The sequence below is a fragment of the Tenrec ecaudatus genome, chromosome 5 (assembly GCF_050624435.1).
Source record: "Tenrec ecaudatus isolate mTenEca1 chromosome 5, mTenEca1.hap1, whole genome shotgun sequence".
Classification (NCBI taxonomy): domain Eukaryota; kingdom Metazoa; phylum Chordata; class Mammalia; order Afrosoricida; family Tenrecidae; genus Tenrec; species Tenrec ecaudatus.
Window position 1 is genome coordinate 70424377 of NC_134534.1, and position 19716 is coordinate 70444092.

The following is a 19716-nucleotide window of genomic DNA, read 5'->3' on the forward strand; positions in this document are numbered from 1 at the left end:
GGACTATTGATTTGTACTATTTCTTTTTATTTCAGTGATAATGATGCATTATGTTGAACTTTTCATCACACCAAATTTGTTTATATAAATGTAAATATATATATGGTATTTTATAAGCTCATCTGTCATACTTTTAATGTCTATAAGATGTGTGTAAAGCCTGGTTCTTTAATTTCTAATATTGGCAATCTGTCTATATATTTTCCCTTATTGGTTTGTTAGGTATGTATCAGCTTTGTCTTTGCTAAATTTTTCTGTTAGCTTATGCACCCGCTTTCTGCTCAGCAAATGTGGTGAAGAAAGCTGATGGTGCCCGGCTATCAAAAGATATAGTGTCTGAGGTCTTAAAGGCTTGAAGGTAAACAAGCAGCTATTTAGCTCAGAAGCAACAAAACCCACATGGAAGATGCACACCAGCCTGTGTGATTACCAGGTGCCAAAGGGATCAGTTATCAGGCATCAAAGAACAAAAAATCAAATCACAGTGAATGAGGGTAAGTGTAGAGTGGAGACCCAAAGCCCATCTGTAGGCAATTAGACATCTCCTTACAGAAGGGTCCCAGGGAGGAGCCGAGCCAGTCAGGGTGCAGTGTTGTAATGAAGAAACACACAACTTTCCTCTAGTTCCTAAATGCTCCCGTGCCCACTATCATGATCCCAATTCTACTTTACAAATCTAGCTAAACCAGAGGATGTACACTGGTACAGACAGGAATTGGAAACACAGGGAATCCAGAGCGGATGATCCCTTCAAGACCAGTGGTGAGAGTACTGATACTGTGAGGGTGAAAGGAAGGTGGGGCAGAAAGAGGGGACAAGGATCTACATGTACAAGGATCTACATGTACAAGGATCTACATGTGACCTCCTCCCTGGGGGGATGGACAACAGAAAAGTGGGTGAAGGGAGATATCTGACAGGGCAAGATATGACAAAATAATCATTTATAAGTTATCAAGGGTTCATGAGTGACGGGGGCATGAGGAGGGAGGGGGAAAATGAGGAGCTGATGCCAGGGGCTTATGTGGAAAGAGAGTGTTTGAGAATGATGAGGGTAATGAATGTACAATTGTGTTTTATACAATTGATGTATTATGGATGTGATAAGCGTTGTATGAGACTCCAATAAAATGATAAAAAAGAACTAGAAAAAAAAGAAGAAAAAAATTATTTTCTGTTACCTTGTTTCTATTGCATTTCATTTTCTGTTTTTATCTGTTTTATTTTCTTCCTTCCACTTGTTTTGGACTAAATTGAACTTGTTTTCTAGTTTCTTAAACAGAAAGTTAGCAATACTTGAAAAGCTCTTGTTTAAAACTATGTGTTTCTTTCTAAGTAATACTTCAGCTATATCTCCTACATTTAATATGCTACACTTTATATTATCATTCAGCCTGAATTATATTCTCATGTACCTCTTGATTGTTTAGATTTGTGTACTTTTACAAGTGTTTAATTTCTACATATTTTGGGATTTTCCTTAATATCATACTTGTTTTTCTTCTTTCATTAAACTATTTATTATGAAGACTCAAAATCCTGAAGGAGGTATAAATACTTTTAATTTTTTTATGGTGAATAAGATGAAGGTTTACAGAACATACATTTTTTCTCAGTTTATACATTGTAGTCCTCTTAATGTACCATCTCTCATCCCACTTCTTCCCATGTTTCCTGCTTCCGTTCCTCCTTTGTCCCAAACCTGCTGACATTTGTCCTGGGGCGGATGTCCCTCTTCTGATCAAATGGAATGTGCGCAGTCCTAGAGCTGAATGAAGACTAGAGATCATAACCATGGGTCCTACCATCTCTTCTTTTTAAATAGAACATTTATTGAGTTTACAGGGCAAGTGGAGGACAACTGCAAAGACGTATCGTCCAGATCAGCACAAGACCATGATGGTGTCCCAGAGTTTGCTGCGATACACAGTTTAAGTTAAAAAGAAAGAAAAACTACAACAAAAAACAAACTTGAGGAGTCAGAGAAAATGATCTAAAAATGGTTGGCAGCATACCAATAATATATAGTTACTGATGGGCTTTCCAGGGCAGGAACAGGATCGTGGTTGGGAACACTGCATTATAAAAGACAGGGAAGCTTATAATATTGATCGGTGGCCCCGCAATGCAAGCAGGTTATGATTGGTGACTATACAACTCTCAACACTGTGATCTCCTCGAATTTGGCTTTCTATTTCTCTGCTCTTTTAGTTTTATTTAATTCTGTCGTCTAGTTATTTATCTTCTGGAATTAAAATTGGTGGAGGGCTTCTAGTTTTTCTATAAATTTTAGTAATTCGATCTATTGGAAACCCCTGAATTTCATTCTTCTGAATTGTATTCATTAATTGGACAGCGTTTAATTCAGAATATTCCTTGGGATCTTTTTTTTTCTTCCAGTTTTTTTTTTTTGTGCCTGGTGTGTGCGTGTCAACTGTGGCTTGACTGATGATTCTGCAGCGTCATCCTGGTGTTGTTTGTATTGGTGGGTGGCTCGGTTGTGTGGGACTAGGGACTGTTGGAGGATGTTAGAATGAAGTAACAGAAACAATGAAAGCAGAGGAGGAAGAAGCACTAAGGAAAAGGAAAGAGAAAAGAGGTAGAAAAGATAAAGAAACCACAATTTGAAAGACAAATAGAATAAAGGGTTTTGGAAGAGGAGGATTAAAAAGAGGGAGCTATTGACTTGACACAAAGTGAAATGGAAAAGCAAAGGTCTGATTGGCCTACTCTGTTCTTGTTCCAGAGTTTCGGAGCTGTCATCAGAAAGCACTGGGCAAGCGCAATGACAACGTCTTGGGGAGCAGTGCGTGTGAGCTGATCCAGAGCAAACACAACTGACCCTGAGGGCCCAACAGAGCAGAGCTTTGCCTGGAACTGCTTGATGGCACTGCAGGTGCCACGCTGGGCTTGGACATCTGGCTCTGGGGCCTGAGGCCGAGCAGATGAAAATTGTATCAGGAAGAGTCACCAGGGAGAAAGCAGGGTAAAACATGGGACCTAAGTTCTGTGCTGCCTTTTTTCCAATGTCTGAAAAATTGGCCTCATATATGAGAGAAGTTCATCAAACTTGATGAAATATCTTATTAACTTTATTTCTCCTTTTTCACAAATTTTTTGAAGCCATGTCATATTTTGTCCCGTTTTAAACTTGTTTTATATGCTGACATGAAGCCAATACCAGTTATTTCATAAAGACTAGATACAGAACCCCTGGTGTTAGATTTGAAAATACAGTCCATTATGGAAAAAAACAACAATTGTGAAACAAATGAAATATATGCATATCCATATAATCAGATAATATACATATTCAGGGTTTATAATTCCTTATGCTCAGTAACCTGATCTTAAGCACCCAAATATGTAATTTGGATAGATTTTGTTTAGCAATAATATGTGCTCTTTCAAGTGGTGTGGAGTGGGGATAACAACATCGTCTACTGGCATTTTCTAAATTGTTAATTGATATACATAAAACCTTTAGTACATGTTGTAAATGCATACACATGTGTTACTTTATGCACATGATATATAAAAATATCTAGAAATAATTTCACTAAAACATCAACAGTAAAAATTCTGAGTTGTTTTTATTTCGATTTGTCCATTACATTTCCATATTTACACTGAATATATACTTTGAATAATAAAAAATAAAATTATATTTGAAAATAAATCAACTCCAGGATTATTTGAAACTGAAAATGCTTGAAATTAGTATATGGTGACTTATCAGTGCCAATAGTTTCCAGAAAAAAATCCTTTGTCCAAATTCTTAGAGTGCATTGCTTACCAGGACAGCAATTAAAAAAAAAGAAGTCTGCATTCAGTGGAGAAGAAACGGAGAATGCTAATAAGACTGTGAAGCTACACTGAGACAAGGAATCAGCATGCGCTTCTGTTACTTTTTTCTTAAGAAGTCATTTGCACCCGATTCCTATGAAAAGTAATGGAACAATTTAGAAATTGAGTGCACGGAAATGCATATTATAATAGCATTTTCCTTTATGGTGAGATAGAATGTAACATTTAAACAAACATGCTATTGGGGGAAAAAAGGAAAAGCCATATTTTATTTCTTGGTGAAAAAAGAAATGCAACCCCAGTTTTAATTTTAGTATAATTTCTAAGGATCTTTTTTCTCTTACCGAAACGTTTTTCTACTGAAGCATAAGTCCTCCCACTTTCTCACGTTATCAGTTTTCTTCATCATAATAGAGTTGCTTGGACCTTATTTGACCCTTTGTGCTTAGAGTATATATGAGCAGCATTATATTTTCTATCTCAAATTGCTTTCCAAAATGATATACTTAACTCAACCACCAAATGCTAGGAGTCTGATGGTAGGAACATATTTACAATGCTACTTGAGAAAGCGTCCGATCATAAATGCCACAAGTCTACAAGGAAACGATAAGAACATTGGATTGTAACCCCAGGCTTGTGGGACTGCTGGTGATGCTGAAGATGACTGAGAAAAGAAAGAAGAGTTTCCTCCTTTTCCTCTCGCGGCCGATTTTGAAATGCAGTTCCCAGATAAATATTAAAACACTGCAGAGTAAATGTGAGGCCCCGAGACTGAATGTTAAGGTGATGAACCTACAAGCTCTTAAAAGTGTAAGTTTGAAGAAATTAAAACTATATGAAATATTGTAGGACATTTATATTCTTATGCAAATTAATCTCCAATCAAAGATTCAATCCCCTCCACAAGATAAACACAATTTGAACCCTGAAATAAACTCAATAGACCTACTTTGCCTGTGGCAGGTCATTGCCATACTCTTTTCTACGGTGCTTTTGGCACTTTCCCATTGAAGAGTTTTAGAGGAATTATCAAAACTTAAGTCCATATCATTAGAGAGACTTTCCCCCGAGTTCACCGACCCTAAACATATTGAAAAAGACAACTGTACTATTTTCATTCTCGAATAGACGTGCACAGAGGTCCAGTTCAAAATTTTGGGATTAAAATAAAAGAGAAAATAAATTAAAAATTAAAGTATTTATTTAATATTTTTAAAGGTGTTCTACAGAGAACACTACTGTATTTCAATATTGAAAAAAATTAAATTTAATTAATGCTCTTCTAATACTATGTATTTAGTATTCAACAAAATATTAAAGATTTTATTTAGGGTAAGTAAGTCTTCATTGATATTGTGACATAGAAATCCCAACAGATCAATATAATTACACAAGAAGTTTTAAACACTTCATAAAACAATTCTAAAACCTTTCTAATATCTTTTATGTAAAAAATGAAATATTTGCTTAAGTAATCACATCTGTCTACACACATTCAACCATAAAGTCTAATAAAGCCATTTCAAAGTGACTTGGACCACTTTCAAGGGTTTGTTACATAGAACACAAACTTCATGAGATCAGTTAAAGGATTTGTAAATTATTTTCATGGCTACACAAATAACTTTCTGTGTAACGTGGTGTGTAACATTTTATTAAATATTTGAAATGGGCATGTTTCTTTTTTAAATGAACAAGCTGTAATAATAGCTATCAATGGTTGTCAATTTGGTTGCAATTTGCCTATACAGCAAATTAAGACAAAAACCATCAAAGTTGTGCTGTTTGAAATATTTTCATACTTGTCAATATACTCTGCGAGTTTTTCAAGTGTGCACAGTTTCAATATCCTCTGACATTTCCTACAGCCACATGGGAGCACAGTATAGATTCCAGCTCTTCAACATCAATTCTTGGCATGCCTGCCCATCCCGAACCCAGCTCAGCACCTTCAAGTAGGCGTAGCAAAAAACATTTTTCTTTTTCCTTCTTATAAAATTGTATTTATCCATTTATATAGATGAAAATTTAATACAGTGTAGTAATTGCTTTACTTTCTTAGCCAAATTATTTAAATATCTGCTTATCTTAAAAATAAGAGAACATAATGCTTTACATTGACCGATCAACTATTTTGACTTTTAGACTCATTTGTTGCTTTATCTGCTCTATATTTCACCTGTGATTATATTCTGCTATGATTAATATCTATATTTGTTGTTATTAGGCAATTTTCAAAGTTAAAGAAAACATTTTCTTTGTATATAACTTAAAATGTATGTGCTATGAAATACGCATGCATTTGTAAGAAAAATTTTTATATATGAATTCTAGTGCCTTTTAAAAATAATCCTTCTAGGCATGATTTGTAAAAAACAAACCAAAAAAATCACTTTCTTAGACTTTCCCATTTGTATCTCCACAACATCCCTGTGGAACAGGAAGGTCAGGTGCTGTGGTTGTAACATTTTACAAACAATAACATGTCTTTCAGATGACAACATCAAGCTGCATGAGCACCGAGAGCTGGCTTTGGGTTTAAATGCTTAGCCTAATGCTTTTCCACACAGTCCGCACACCATTCTGCAGCCTGGTTCCCACTCTGAATAAAGAATACTTGCTTGCAAAATGCTCAGCTAAGCTATGGAATATATTACTAACACATACCAAGAAATGTATAGCTTTATTCAGTTGATAAGTGCATATTTATACATACTTATCACTTTGAAGAAGTGACACATATTGGTAACATCAAACAATCCTACCTATAAATCTATTAGTAAGAAATGGCTATCAAATGAAGATAAATTCAAATAAGTATACAACTGAGATGGAGAAAAGATGTCAATGATTTAAGACTTAGATTTGCTGTTCAAGCTTTTGATATCATTCTGTTTTTATTACTTTCATATGGGCAAAGAAAGTAGTATGTTTCAATAAATATCGTTCATGTAAGTCATGTAGAATAATGTATGTGTTTGGGTGATACACAAATATATTTATTTGAAAGGTAATGTCTACATAGAAGTGCTCATCATCATTCCAAGTACCATACGCTGATATTTTGTAGAAAAGAATAAAAAAATGAGTAATGAAGAGGATGAGACACAGTTCAATTCTAAAGCCATAACAAGTAACTGAAAGGCAAAAGGGGAAGATGAATCATATATACCAAAAACAAAGAATACTAAATATAAGTTCAATATATCAATGTGATAAAACAGAATCTGAAAGCAGCGATCACAAAAGGAAAAAATAAACATGTTTCAGGTCTGTGCTAGAATAATTTTATGACTTAAGTGAGTTTTTTTCTAAGTAGTTTATTTTTCGAGTGTAGCAGTGAGACAATATCAGAAGGGAAGTTGGCGATCATCAGGTGAATACCAAACTGCATCAGCCAAGCACTGTCGGCCAGTTTTGTCCCTCCTTCCCAGAGGAAACTTCAGAAAAGCTTGGTCAACTTAGAAGCTTCTATCTCATACCCTTTTTGTTATAAGTATTAGATAATCTATTATTTTACTCTTCTTAATGCGGGACATATTACATTTAAAAATATTCTATTGACTGAACTACCTTAAAAGAGAGTATCTTGGGGTAAGGGCATATATACTTCTTAAGAAATTTTTTTGAAATATGGACTGTATCCAAATCTAATAAATAAAAACTGAAGCCTTGGGATGTGCATTGAAACTAGCTACACAGATGACCCCTAAGGGATCATCCCATGTAATTCTTAGGAATTTCACATCGTCACTCTCTAAGTGGCAGATTCACATTTGAGAATGGCATACGCTGATTAATGAATTAATGGATTAAATGAAAGCTGCAGGTCCACAGACTGTTGAATTCTATTCCGAGATCAGGGCTCATTTATTGTTACTTTTTTTCTCAAAACTTCAAAGTTTAAAATGGATGAAAAACATCTATTAGATCCCTTATATCCAAATGCTGTCTATTACTAACGTATTAGTGAGTTTCACAGAATAGATGCATGTTTGCTGGGTGAAATACTATATTTGAATATATTTCCTCACATGTCTTTGTAATGAGGAGAAACAAACACAGTCCTATTTGACCCACATGATGGTATATGAACTAGTTAGAGTTCAGAAATAGAGGAGAAAGTTGCTCAAATGAAATCCCATAATCGAGGCACTTCATTGAGTGTATGTTACACATAAATACTTGGTGTCGTCATGGTACAAGTGTACTATTTTGTTTGTGAAAGTGAATTTCATGCATCTGTGTGAAGGTCTGAACTTTCAAATCCAGTAATGGATTTGATGAATGTTTTGAAAATACATGTGCAGCATTTCATAGCATTTGGTTGATTGTGATCAATTATGGAATCTTTGAGAGTATTTGAAATTTAAAGATGAGAGCTACTTAGATGCAGATGGTCTGGCAGAGAGATAATTTTGGATGTCTGCAGTAGGTGCAACTGCGAGGGGAGGGGTTGTCTGTACCACTGACACCGTATCGGGGTGACACCAAAATAGCTATTTATAAAACTTTTGTATAAATGGATTCTGTCATTATAGCAACAGAAACATTTTTCCTAACCCAACTCACAGAGGCTAGAGTCGAATTTACTTTTCAAACGGTATCCAGTCGGAGTGGTGCTTGGGATCACACGGTTGCGTCTGCACATGGCGCGAACACACGCTTGCTTTTGGTGGTCTCTGCCGGTGCTTTTATGCTCACTGATTTGTGAAACACATTGTGCTTTTAGCTACAGTTCGTGGTACTTAGTGTTTGTAAACCTATATGAATAGCTTTCTTGAGTTAAGTAGTATTTAAAAGAAATGGGGAATCTTTTTAATAAGGCTTCTATTCAGTTACTAATATTGTTGTAACTCAATGCATAAAGATATTAGAAAACAATTTCATTGTTATTATTCATGTTATCATGAACCCCTGAGATCATCGTAGGCTATGTGTTGGGTCTCCATCCCCAAGATCAAGAGTTCGAAACCACTAACTGCTCCACGGAAGATGAAACCTTTTACGGGAAAGATTCACAGTCTCAGAAACCCCCAGGGACAGGTCTACTCTTTCTTACAAGTTTAGGAGCTGGAAATGACTCCACAGAAGTGAGTGTTCATATAATCTAGTAATGGTTCCCTTTAAGCAGCCGTCAGCTATATTTATCATGTTTTTATAATGAACATTTATATTACACATTGCTGAGTATTCCGTATTGCTCATGGTGGCAGATGGTGTGATGCTCTGATGTCCCCGCACTGGGTGATATCAACCCTAGCAACACCACTGACAGACGTGCTTTATGACGTTATTGCAAGCATTAAGTTATAAAATACTGAGCTATTGCTTTTGCGGAATATACAGCTAGGAGCTTATGATTTACACTTAATCAATAGTGTGTGTGTGTGTTGTTCTTAGGTCTTATTTGATGTGTATTGGTGATTCATTAGTGTTGAATTCATGATCAACCGCACTATAGCCATTTTCTGAACAAAGCTGATCTAGCGCACTCTTATAGATGGAATTGTGTTCTCCAAAAATGCATATGAAAACCTTGACTCCTGTACGTGGAAGTAGTACCCTCTTTGGAAATGGGGGCTTCTTTGGTTCGGTTCATGAGGCTGTACTTGAGCAGGAGTGTACCAAATTGAATCGCTCTGGAGCAGGGCGGCAAAGCAGTTCATCCTATCAGCCATGGTGAATAAGGGAACACCAGAAGAGCCCAAATTTTCAAATGGGGGCATACTGGAATGCGAGCTGGGACAGTACATATTCCAGGCCGACGTCCCTGCTCCAATCGAAACTCACTGCCCTCCAGTCATCGCCAACTCATATAGCAGCCTCATAGGACAGGGTGGAACCAACTGCCCTTGAATTCCCTCCTAGAAACTTAATATTCCTCTCAGAAAGTAAGGGCAGTATGCCATTATGTAGGAACTAAGTCTCTAGAGTGACTGATTTGTAGAAACAGCATGTCCCACTGAAGTAGGGGGGCAACACCAACACTCAGAACTGCTGTGGAGTCACAGTCCTGGCAGACATCTGATGTCAGCAGCAGGGTCCTGGAAAGAGCAGCCATGTCTCTTCAGAGCATCCAACCCCAGGGCCCTCGCGGGATGTTTCCCGTAGTGTTCCCGATCACCCAAACTAAATTCTTTTAATCCATGTTTGCTTGTTTCACTTTTTCAGCCGTGACTAAATTAGTTCAGCAGATTCAAAGCTGAGAGTGCTCCTGGGTGGTATTCTATAAAAAGAGTTGAATTGCTATAGAGACTCAATATAGGACAAAGACAACACGTGAGGCCCTGCCTTTAATCAATGAGCTGCCAGAAGACCCCAGAAACAAGAAGAGATGCCCACAGAGGGAACCCGTGAAGCAATTCCCAGATTGAGACTTAAAACAGTCTCCAGAACCTGGAGACACCAAATGACTGCTCTTTGACGGCAGCGCTAAGTAACTTCAGACAAATATGTTATTTTCTCCAAAAGGCATTTTTCAGTCACCTTATACTTAGAAACACGACACAGTATGCTTAGGGCCACTTTGATAAAAATCTCCCAAAAGAGGGGTAGAGGCGGGGGTAACGGTCCTCCATAGATCACAAAAGGGACACTTTTTGCAGTAGAAGCTGAAACAAGGGCGGAGCCTTGTCTACTTGACCTCAGCTGGGAGCAGGAGTTCAGGCACTCAGAGACTGTCTGCAGTTCCAGACCACAACAGTAAGGCAACTCAGCAGAATTCTCTGGTTTGCCAGAACCTCATGCTCACACTGTACTGTAGCCCACTGCATGTGTGATAGCAGCACGAGAGAGTCCGGACTGCTGTGGGAATTCCCCCTGCACCACAGAGGCATGGCGGGAGCACATGCTGTTAGACACACGATGCCCACAGACCAGCTTGATGGAGCGCTGCCACAACCCACCGTTGTGACAAGCACCTTAGTTGTGACGTGCAATACAGCAAAAGCGCAGGAACATGAGGCGCGCCGCTATAAGGCCGCACAAACGTCTCGCTGCTCTGCGCAGATCCACATGTGACCACGAGACGGCCATCCGTATTCCTCGGGGCGTTACCACTACCATTTAGCGAGTGGGTGAATGGTCCAGTACAGAATTTGTGAAGAATGAAGTCTATCTATATTTTACTATCTTTTAGAATCAGAGCGCTAAGTTCAGCGGCACTAAAAACTGTTATTTCTTAAAAGACTGTAATCTGGGTATTTTAATTTCTTATATGTGCCAATTTTATATGAAATTCTTTCCTAACTACTATGCTAACCTGTATGTTTACTTTTTAAAGCAGTCTTTGCTGTAGGCTAAAATTTATATTTAATTTTTAAAGGTTAAGTATGGCAATCCTAAAGGATCATAGACCATACATTTTTCAGTCCGGATATTTATGAAGATTTCATTTTAAAGTGATAACTTTTGTTGTGCTGGTTTATCTAATTAGTAGTCTGAAGGAAAACAAAAGGGTTCTTTTTATGGTCTTCTCTCCTTTCAATGACTTTACATATTTTTGATTACTAAACTATATTTGAATTTTTTGTTTTTAACACTTAAACCTCCCGAGACCTTTTAACATCATGGAATGAAATTCTCCATTTTCCTTATTAGGTAAAATACAGAATCTTGTTTTGCAGATATGAATGATTTTTTATTTAAAATGTTTTCCTGGCCTTTCTCTCATGAATGCAGTTTTAATTTTTCTAAAATATTCTTCATTATAAGCTCCAGTGATCACCTTGTGTTCTCTGAGAAAAATCTGAGATTATCCTTTTAAAATCCCCCTTAAAAAAAAGAGTCTAGCTGATCTAAGTCAATGTTTTGATTGAATCTTTTATTTGAAAACACCTCTAGGAGATTAAGATGGGTCCATTATTCAGAGAACTTTCCTGCAGACATCCACTGATCATAGAGACATGTTTAAACATTGGTCTCTGCCTTCTTGTAAACTGGAGTAGCTATTAAACTAATAATGCTCTTTCAGTGGTCTGTGAAAAATAAGTGAACTAAAATATATAACGATTTTGTTTTATCATAATAATTCTTATTCAATTTTGAAAAATTATTGATTTAAATCACATTTGTAAATATGTAAAGAATATCCATCATGCTTGATTCATTGTGACTATTACTTTTCAGCATAATTGCTAGAATATTTGACAATACCTTGAGTTTAAAAATGTTTAGTATGAGGCGATTTGGCAAATACTTTAATCAGTATCTTTTGTAGTTATTCCAACTTGAGAGGCTCTTAAAATTGTTATATCATGAATTCCTACAAGTTGATATTTTAGTCTCTGATGTGTACTACATCCATATTAAGTTACTTTTAAATTATGCTGATTTATAAATAGTAATTAAAGAAATCTTAGAGAAAAAATTTAATCTATTTTAAATATTGTAGACACCATATTATAGTATTTCCCATGTGTCCAATACACTTGGGAAAAGTAATCCACAAATATAAATTAAGCTAGAATAATTAAATACGAGTTTGTCTAATCAAAACAAAACTGAACTCCACGGCTTTACTAACTAGCACTAGCTCATCTAGATGGCTATTTTCCCCCTTTAAATCAACAAATTTTACTAAGAAGTTAAACTATACTATATTAAAGTTAACTAGTAATAATAATTTGCCCCTTATCGATCAGCTCACTAGGTTTACAAAAAGTTTCACATGCATAAAAATAGTTTTCAGTGTTGTATACTTGATTTAGATAACAATGGTGCTAAGCCAAGGAAAACAAAAGCATAGTCTATTAACATAATTTATAAAATGTGTGCTCAAAAAGATATTTTAAATAGCATGTTTCGATTACGTCTTACAGGGATTCTATAAACTATATTTTATTTCATGCAAGAATATAGCATTTTGACTGACATATAACCACATATGTTTCTTTGGAGTCAGAGTTTTACAATATTCTCTTATATGAAACAAAATGATGAAAAATCTAATTTTAAAAAGAATGCTGTTTTGTATGACATTCAGTTGATTCTGACTTATTTAGACTGATACAGGACAGAATAGACCTGTCCCACATCGTTTCCAAATTTACAGCTTTAAAAGGACTCACACTCACAGCTCTTGGGCCAATTCTGATTCTTCACAAAGCTAGAAGACAGAATAGATCTGTCCCTTACGGTTTCCAAGACTGAAATTGTCATGGCAATAGAAAGCTCCATTGTTTCCTCTCATAGAGTAGCTGGTGGTTTCAAACCACTGACCGTGTGGTTAATAGCTCAGTGCAAAGCCCACTAGGCCACCAGGCTGTCTTTTAAAAGGACAAGGCAGGTAGCTATTATTTAGTTTCTAATTTGATTTTGGTCAGGACCTGGAAATGTTAACAGAGCCATGTGTGGTTACTAAAGATACCAGGTGTTAAAATGGAATAACTTAATTACATTTTCTTCTAAAGTCTTACTTGACCTATTTGTCTCTTACTATCGCATGACTGATTTTTTCTCTTAACTCTTAGATTAACAGAAATCATTCCTACACATTTGTTTCATTTCATATGAGATGATTCATTATTCAAAAATATAAGAAGTATTACACATCATGAACTTGTCTATACTAGTTATTTTTAAGAGAATTCTGAATCTGTATTTTCAATAATGTGGTAGGTTAACCATTAGGTTGCTAACAACAAGGTTGGTATTTTGGATCCATTAGGCTTTTTTTGTGAGAGACAAATGAGGCAGCTGCTTCTGCAAAGATGTGTGGACTTTGTCCTTTAGAATCACTATGCCAAAATCTACTGCGTGGTAGAGGGTAGATTGCTTAATCAATTAAGTGATGTTTATATACAGGCATTTGGGGGGGGGCTTGAAGACAAATATATTACACATACAAACAACATTTTATTTAACAGATAAATTGCTGAGCTAAATAATGTTTCAGAGAGAAGTTCCTGTTATACAACTTTGTCAGGGGGGACGACTGGAAAGCAAGGCCTGGGAACATTCTTCATTATCACAGAGAAGCTTCAAGACCTAAGCATCAGCATAGTTACATTACCATCCACTGTGCTGAGATATGTTGGCTTGCAAAAAGAAAGTCCATGTCTTAGCCCATTTCTCATTCTTAAACTTGACCACACAACAGAGTAAAAATATGAACTATAAAAAATGAAAAAGTAATACAGGAATAAATGGAGACTAGTTATTTCTCATGAGAAACTGCCCACTAATTACATTTCCTGCTCCTACGTTTGGGAAACTAGAAACAAACATTGAGTGCACAGGTCAGTCTCTGTAAGAGTATTTTGGTTTCCCTGCAGTTGTAAAGGTTGCCTCCATGCTGCCCAGAGATGCCTGAGGCTATCAGGACATAGCTCAATGTGGCTCTGAGTATACCTACTCTTTCTTCAGCAGATCAGCTTTACAAGCCGAAGAGCAGCTGCCTTCATGTATAGTGGTGGAGAGAGAATGGAGGACATCTGCTAAGCCCGAATTAATGAATCAAAACATTAACCCAGCACCTGCCACTTTGTTGACTCTGGCCCATGAAAGAAACATCGATAGGATCGAGAAAATTTGGCCTCGAGGATTTCTGAGACTGTAAACCTTTATGGGAGTAGACAGCCTCCACTCTCTTCCATATTATCAGAGGGTGGCTTTCAACTGCTCACTTTGCAGTCGAGGTCAGCATAAACCACTATTCCACCAAAACCAAACCAAACCAAACCAAAAATAGCCACCGAGCTAGAGTTGATTCCAACTCACAGTGATCCTAGGTGGGCTTTCCAAAGCTGTGGTTCCTTACTGGAGCAGACACATGCCTTTCCCAGTGCAGCTGGTAGGTCTGAACCACCAACCTTGGGTAAGTGGGCTACCACTTACCTGACAGAACTGCTAACCCCTCTGTCATCAGGTCAATTCTGGCTTCGGCTTCTCAGGCTGCAAATCTTTACGGGATCAGAATGCCTCAATGTTCTCCCACAGAACCGCTGGTGAATTTATATTAGTGACTTGCTAGCAACCCACTGAGTAACCAACTATGCCACCAGGCCCGCACCACCAGGGCTCCTTAAATACTGATGGTAAGTACGCAATCTCCTACCCCTCCATTAGTAATTAGTCTTTAACGTTTCCCTGCTGTCATTCACTAAAGCAGAGGAGCAATTTACAGGCACAGCCCGAGAGCACAATAGCCAGGGACAGCCTCCCTACATGTGCACACCTGGGGGAGTAATGACCACACTGGATCTGCTGAACGGACACCATCTTACATTGCAGGGTTCACTTGAAGAATCAGATGCATGAGAAAGCATGCCCTGGTCAACTTCTCTCATATGGTGTCATCCTGATGACACCGTGTACTGAATTCATACCATTTATAATTTGATCTAGAATACCAAAAAGTAAGATTCCTACAAATAAAGATCACAGGTATTGTTTTAGTTCCTTATGTCCTCAGACTCAAGGATTTGGCCTGGCTCACAGTAAATGCTTTGTAAGCGTTAGTAGAAATATATATATTGAAAGTGCTGTATCTTCCACATTCATAATAGGAGATAAGTAAAAATGCTCTTACAAAACACCCATACTTCCATATTAAAAAACAACAACATGTAATGACAATACCATGGTATATACGCCTTAACACAGGAATAATGCAATTATTATGGCATAGAAAACATTAGAGACACTTTCATTATTGACAAGATAATACATTTCTAGGTCTGTGAATTGAAAGACATATCATTTATTATATGACAAAATCACACTGCTATTAATCTCTAAATCCAAGCAATCCTGTTTGTGGGAGTATATTTAGAAAATGTTTCATTTTTGTGAGACTCAGTAAATTAAACTTATTTGAAACTTTCAAATGATTACATGATTTTTTTCAGTTAAAAATACCATATTGGTACAAATTTTGAAAGTTGTTTTATTTATAGTAGGTTAACTGATTTCAACTTTAAAACAAAATTTTTTACATATGTATTTCACTCGCTGAAATGAAAAATATTCCGTTGTTGTATAAAAAATGGTTCCCAAGGAAAATATTCAATTAAGAACTATGATGAAGATAATTCTGATCAACAAATGCATGCAGTTACTTTGTTAAAAGAAAGGAAAGAATTTTCTGCATATATACTAAAATTAGGGTGTTTTTTAACGGAAGTAATAGGCCTCTAAAAACTTAGAAATCTCTGTAAATTCTGCTGTCATTTGTAGAAGTCATAAAACATTAATTTACTAGCTCTCCCTCAAATTTTTATTATCTTTTCCTGAAACGTCTTTGGAATAACAAGAGGGAAATCTTGGAATGAGGGCTGAATATGTACTTTGGATACATTTTATGAACAATAGATATGATCAAGGCAATCATCATTAGAGAAGAAAGCAGACAGGCTTGAATTTTTATCACAGTTGCACACAGAAAAAGCTTGATCAAGTAATCAGAAGGTCAAGGTATGCATATACAAAGCACAGAATACAGACTAATAAATACTCCACATGCTCAGATTATTTAAAATTGAACTTAGTTTTTACATGCAACTTAGTGAAGTAGTAATGTAAATAATGTCTTAAAAGTTTTCTTCATCTAAGACAAAGACTACTCAAAAATTTAAAAAGGCTCTTAATCTCTACATTGTTACAATATCAGAAAAGAAAGTAGAAATGATTAATTTTTAAAATTACCCAGCAATTCCATTGCATCATCTTCATTATCGATATCTTCGTCCGTTACAGAAGGGGTAGGGCTGTGGATGGATTCCAGAGAATCTTGAGAAAGCATTGCTGCCAGAAGTTTCTTATGCTGCTGCTGCTGCTGCTTTAATCCCTTGGTCTTCGGTTCCATCTTTAAGCTTAAAAAATATTTAAATGTTAATTTCCAATGAGGCTGAGATTATGAGTTAGCTTTAGTAAGTAAAGAAAATTTATAAACGGTTTTTATTCTTTTATGCAAATGTGCATTCATATTTGTAAGATATGTCACAGGAGTACTAGAAATATAGAATCTGCCTTCTTTCTTAGACTTGCTTTGTTCACACTCTAACAATTCCCAAGTGTCTGTGAATGAGATATGGAAAACTAAATATTTCCTGTCCCACTAAAAGTTAAGTTAATCAAATCCACACACGAGTTAAAAACAAAAACAAGTCATTAAGAAACATGTGTAAGGGAATAAATGATTTTACATTCTGCTCTAAGAATTTTTTTTGTTTCCTACAATTGAAATCTATTTTCTGATTGATTCTGTGTAGGCTGCCAAGACACGGGGGAAGGTAGGGTAGAAGAAAGAATGGAGTCCGATTCAGCCTTTACAGATCACAGTTTCTTCTACTCTAACACCAGCCTTGTCAATTTGAATGCTGTCTTCTTTTTCTTTCTTGATAAAGCCAACTTCTTATGGGAAAATACTCTGTCTTTCATGGTTCTCTCCCAGTTTCTTGAGATGGAATGCAAAGGGTGGAAACAGATAGGAAGACACCCTAGTTAAAAATATGATTTGGTGTAAAAAATATATATATGGTTTGGGGGATTAATGAAGCTGGAGATCACTTGATAGAATGTTGCAAAGCATTTGTTGTTTCTCAGCTAGATGGCCACTTGTTTATCTTCTAGCCTATAGGACCCCAGATTCTATATCTTTTGACAGCTGGGCACCATCAGCTTTCTTCACCACATTTGCTTATGCACCCACTTTGTCTTCAGTGATCGAGTTAGGACAGGCTGGTGTGATTCTTCCATGTGGGTTTTGTTGTTTCTCAGCTAGATGGCTGCTTGTTTATCGTCAGGCCTTTAAGACCTCAGATGCTATATCTTTTGATAGCCAGGCACCATCAGTTTTCTTCACCACATTTGCTTGTGCACCCATTGAAGCACACCAGCCTATGAGATTACAAGGCATCGAAAGGATCAGGTATCAGGCATCAAAGACCCCCCCAAAAATCATAGCATTGTGAATGAGGGGGAGTGCAGAGAAGGGACCCAAGGCCCATCTGTGGGAAATTGGACATCACCTTGCAGAAGGCCCGCGGGCAGGAGACGAGCCAGTCAGGGTACAGTGTAGCAATGATGAAACATACAATTTTACTCTAGTTCTTGACTGGTTCCCACCCACCCCCCACTCTCATTATCCCAATTCTACCTTACAAATCCGGCTGGACCGGAGGATGTACACTGCTACAGATAGGAGCTAGAAACACAGGGAATTCAGGACAGATGAGCCCCTCAGGACCAGTGGTGAGAGCGGCGATACCGGGAGGGAGGATGGGGTGGAAAAGGAGAACCAATTACAAGGATCTACATATAAACTCGTCCTTGGAGGATGAACAACGGAAAAGTGGGTGAAGGGAGACATCAGATGGTGTAAGATATGCTAAAATAATAATAATTTATAAATTATCAAGGGTTCATAGGGGAGAGGGAAGTGGGGAGGGAGGAGAAAAATGAGGAGCTGCTACCAAGGGCAGAAAATTTCAAAGGGTGGCTTGAATAAAAAAAAGTATTACGATAAATGTTTAAAACATTGAGTTATAAAGTCAGAAGGGAAAAACATACTTGGCATCTCTTAAGCATAAAGAACTGAAGTAAATTTTAAGTCTTGAAATACTAAATGAAATATGGGCAAAATAACATTAAATGGAAGTAGTATATACAAGAGTGGGCTTGAACAGGACCTGAAGATACATGTAAGCCGCATGAAGAACTAGTCCAAATGCCTATGGTCTCCATTCCTGTCACACATAGTACCTTCCTTCTCCCAGTCTCCAGCTATGTCCCCATGGGGAGTTCCTTCTGGTTCATTGGGCAAGGAACAGAAAACTGGTGCTTGTTTTGCTGATGGTTCTGCATGACGTGCAGATGCCATTCAAAAATGCAAGGCAGCAGCACCACAGCCTCTTTCTGTGACCTCCCTGAGGGACAGTGGTGAAGGGAAATCTTCCCAATGGGAAGAACTTTGAGCAGTGCACCTGGCCGTTCAGTTTCCTTGGAAGTAGAAATGGCCAAATGCGTTGCTATACACTGATTCATGGGCTGTGGCCATTGGTTTGGCTTGATGGTCAAGAAGCATGATTGGAAAATTGGTGACAATGAGGTATGGAGAAGAGGTATCCAGATAAACCTCTTTGAATGGAACAAAAAAGTGAAGACATTTGTCTCATATGAATAGTCTCCAAAGAGTTACCTCTGAACATGAGGATTTTAGCAATTAAGTGGATAGGATGACAAGTAGTAGTGGAAACTTTCCACAGCCACAACTGACAGCACCCAATAGCAGCATGGACAAAGTGGCCATGGTGGTAGGGACTGGGGTTATACATGGGCTCAGCAATATGGATTTACATTCACCAAGGCTGGCTTGGCAACTGCTACAGCTGAGTGCTCCAAGTGCCAGCAGCAAAGATAAACACTGAGTGCAAGATATGGGACCATTCCTCAGAGAGATCAACTAGCAACCATGTCCACAATATAAAGGGCAGCATTCTGTTATTTGGAATAGACATTTACTCTGGATACATATTTGTCATCCCTGCATGCAATGCTTCTGACAAAATGACCAAGCGATTATTCCTGGACTTCCAGAATATCTTAGCCACTGGCTTGGTATCACACACAACACTGCTACCGATCATGGAACTCAGTTCACAGCAAATGAAGTGCAGCAGTGTGCATGCTCACAGAATCTACTGATTATCCCACATTCTTCATCATTCTGAAGCAGTCAGCTTGATAGAATAATGAATTGCCTTCTAAAGGTACAATTACAGTGCCAGCTATTTAAAAACACTTTGCAGTGGTAGTACAGAAAAGTAATTCTAAGTATCAGTCACAGCCACATGAACAAATTGCGAAGAGATTGTTTGTAATTGTCAGTATTTTTTTTCCTTTAGAGGTATGCTTCAAATATTTTTCTCTTGTTCCTTTATAATATACTAGATGCAACGAGGG

The 19716-nt window shown here is 37.2% G+C and overlaps 1 protein-coding gene across 3 annotated transcripts in view; it reads right to left on the minus strand.

Moving 5' to 3' along the window:
* The window catches only part of C5H8orf34 (chromosome 5 C8orf34 homolog), a 417612-nt gene that overhangs the window by 247508 nt on the left and 150388 nt on the right, over nucleotides 1–19716 (minus strand). For all 3 annotated transcript variants that reach the window (XM_075549596.1, XM_075549598.1, XM_075549597.1), the window contains exon 7: nucleotides 16459–16625. In XM_075549596.1, the coding sequence (XP_075405711.1) occupies nucleotides 16459–16625 (167 nt within the window). The remainder of the gene's footprint in view (nucleotides 1–16458; nucleotides 16626–19716) is intronic.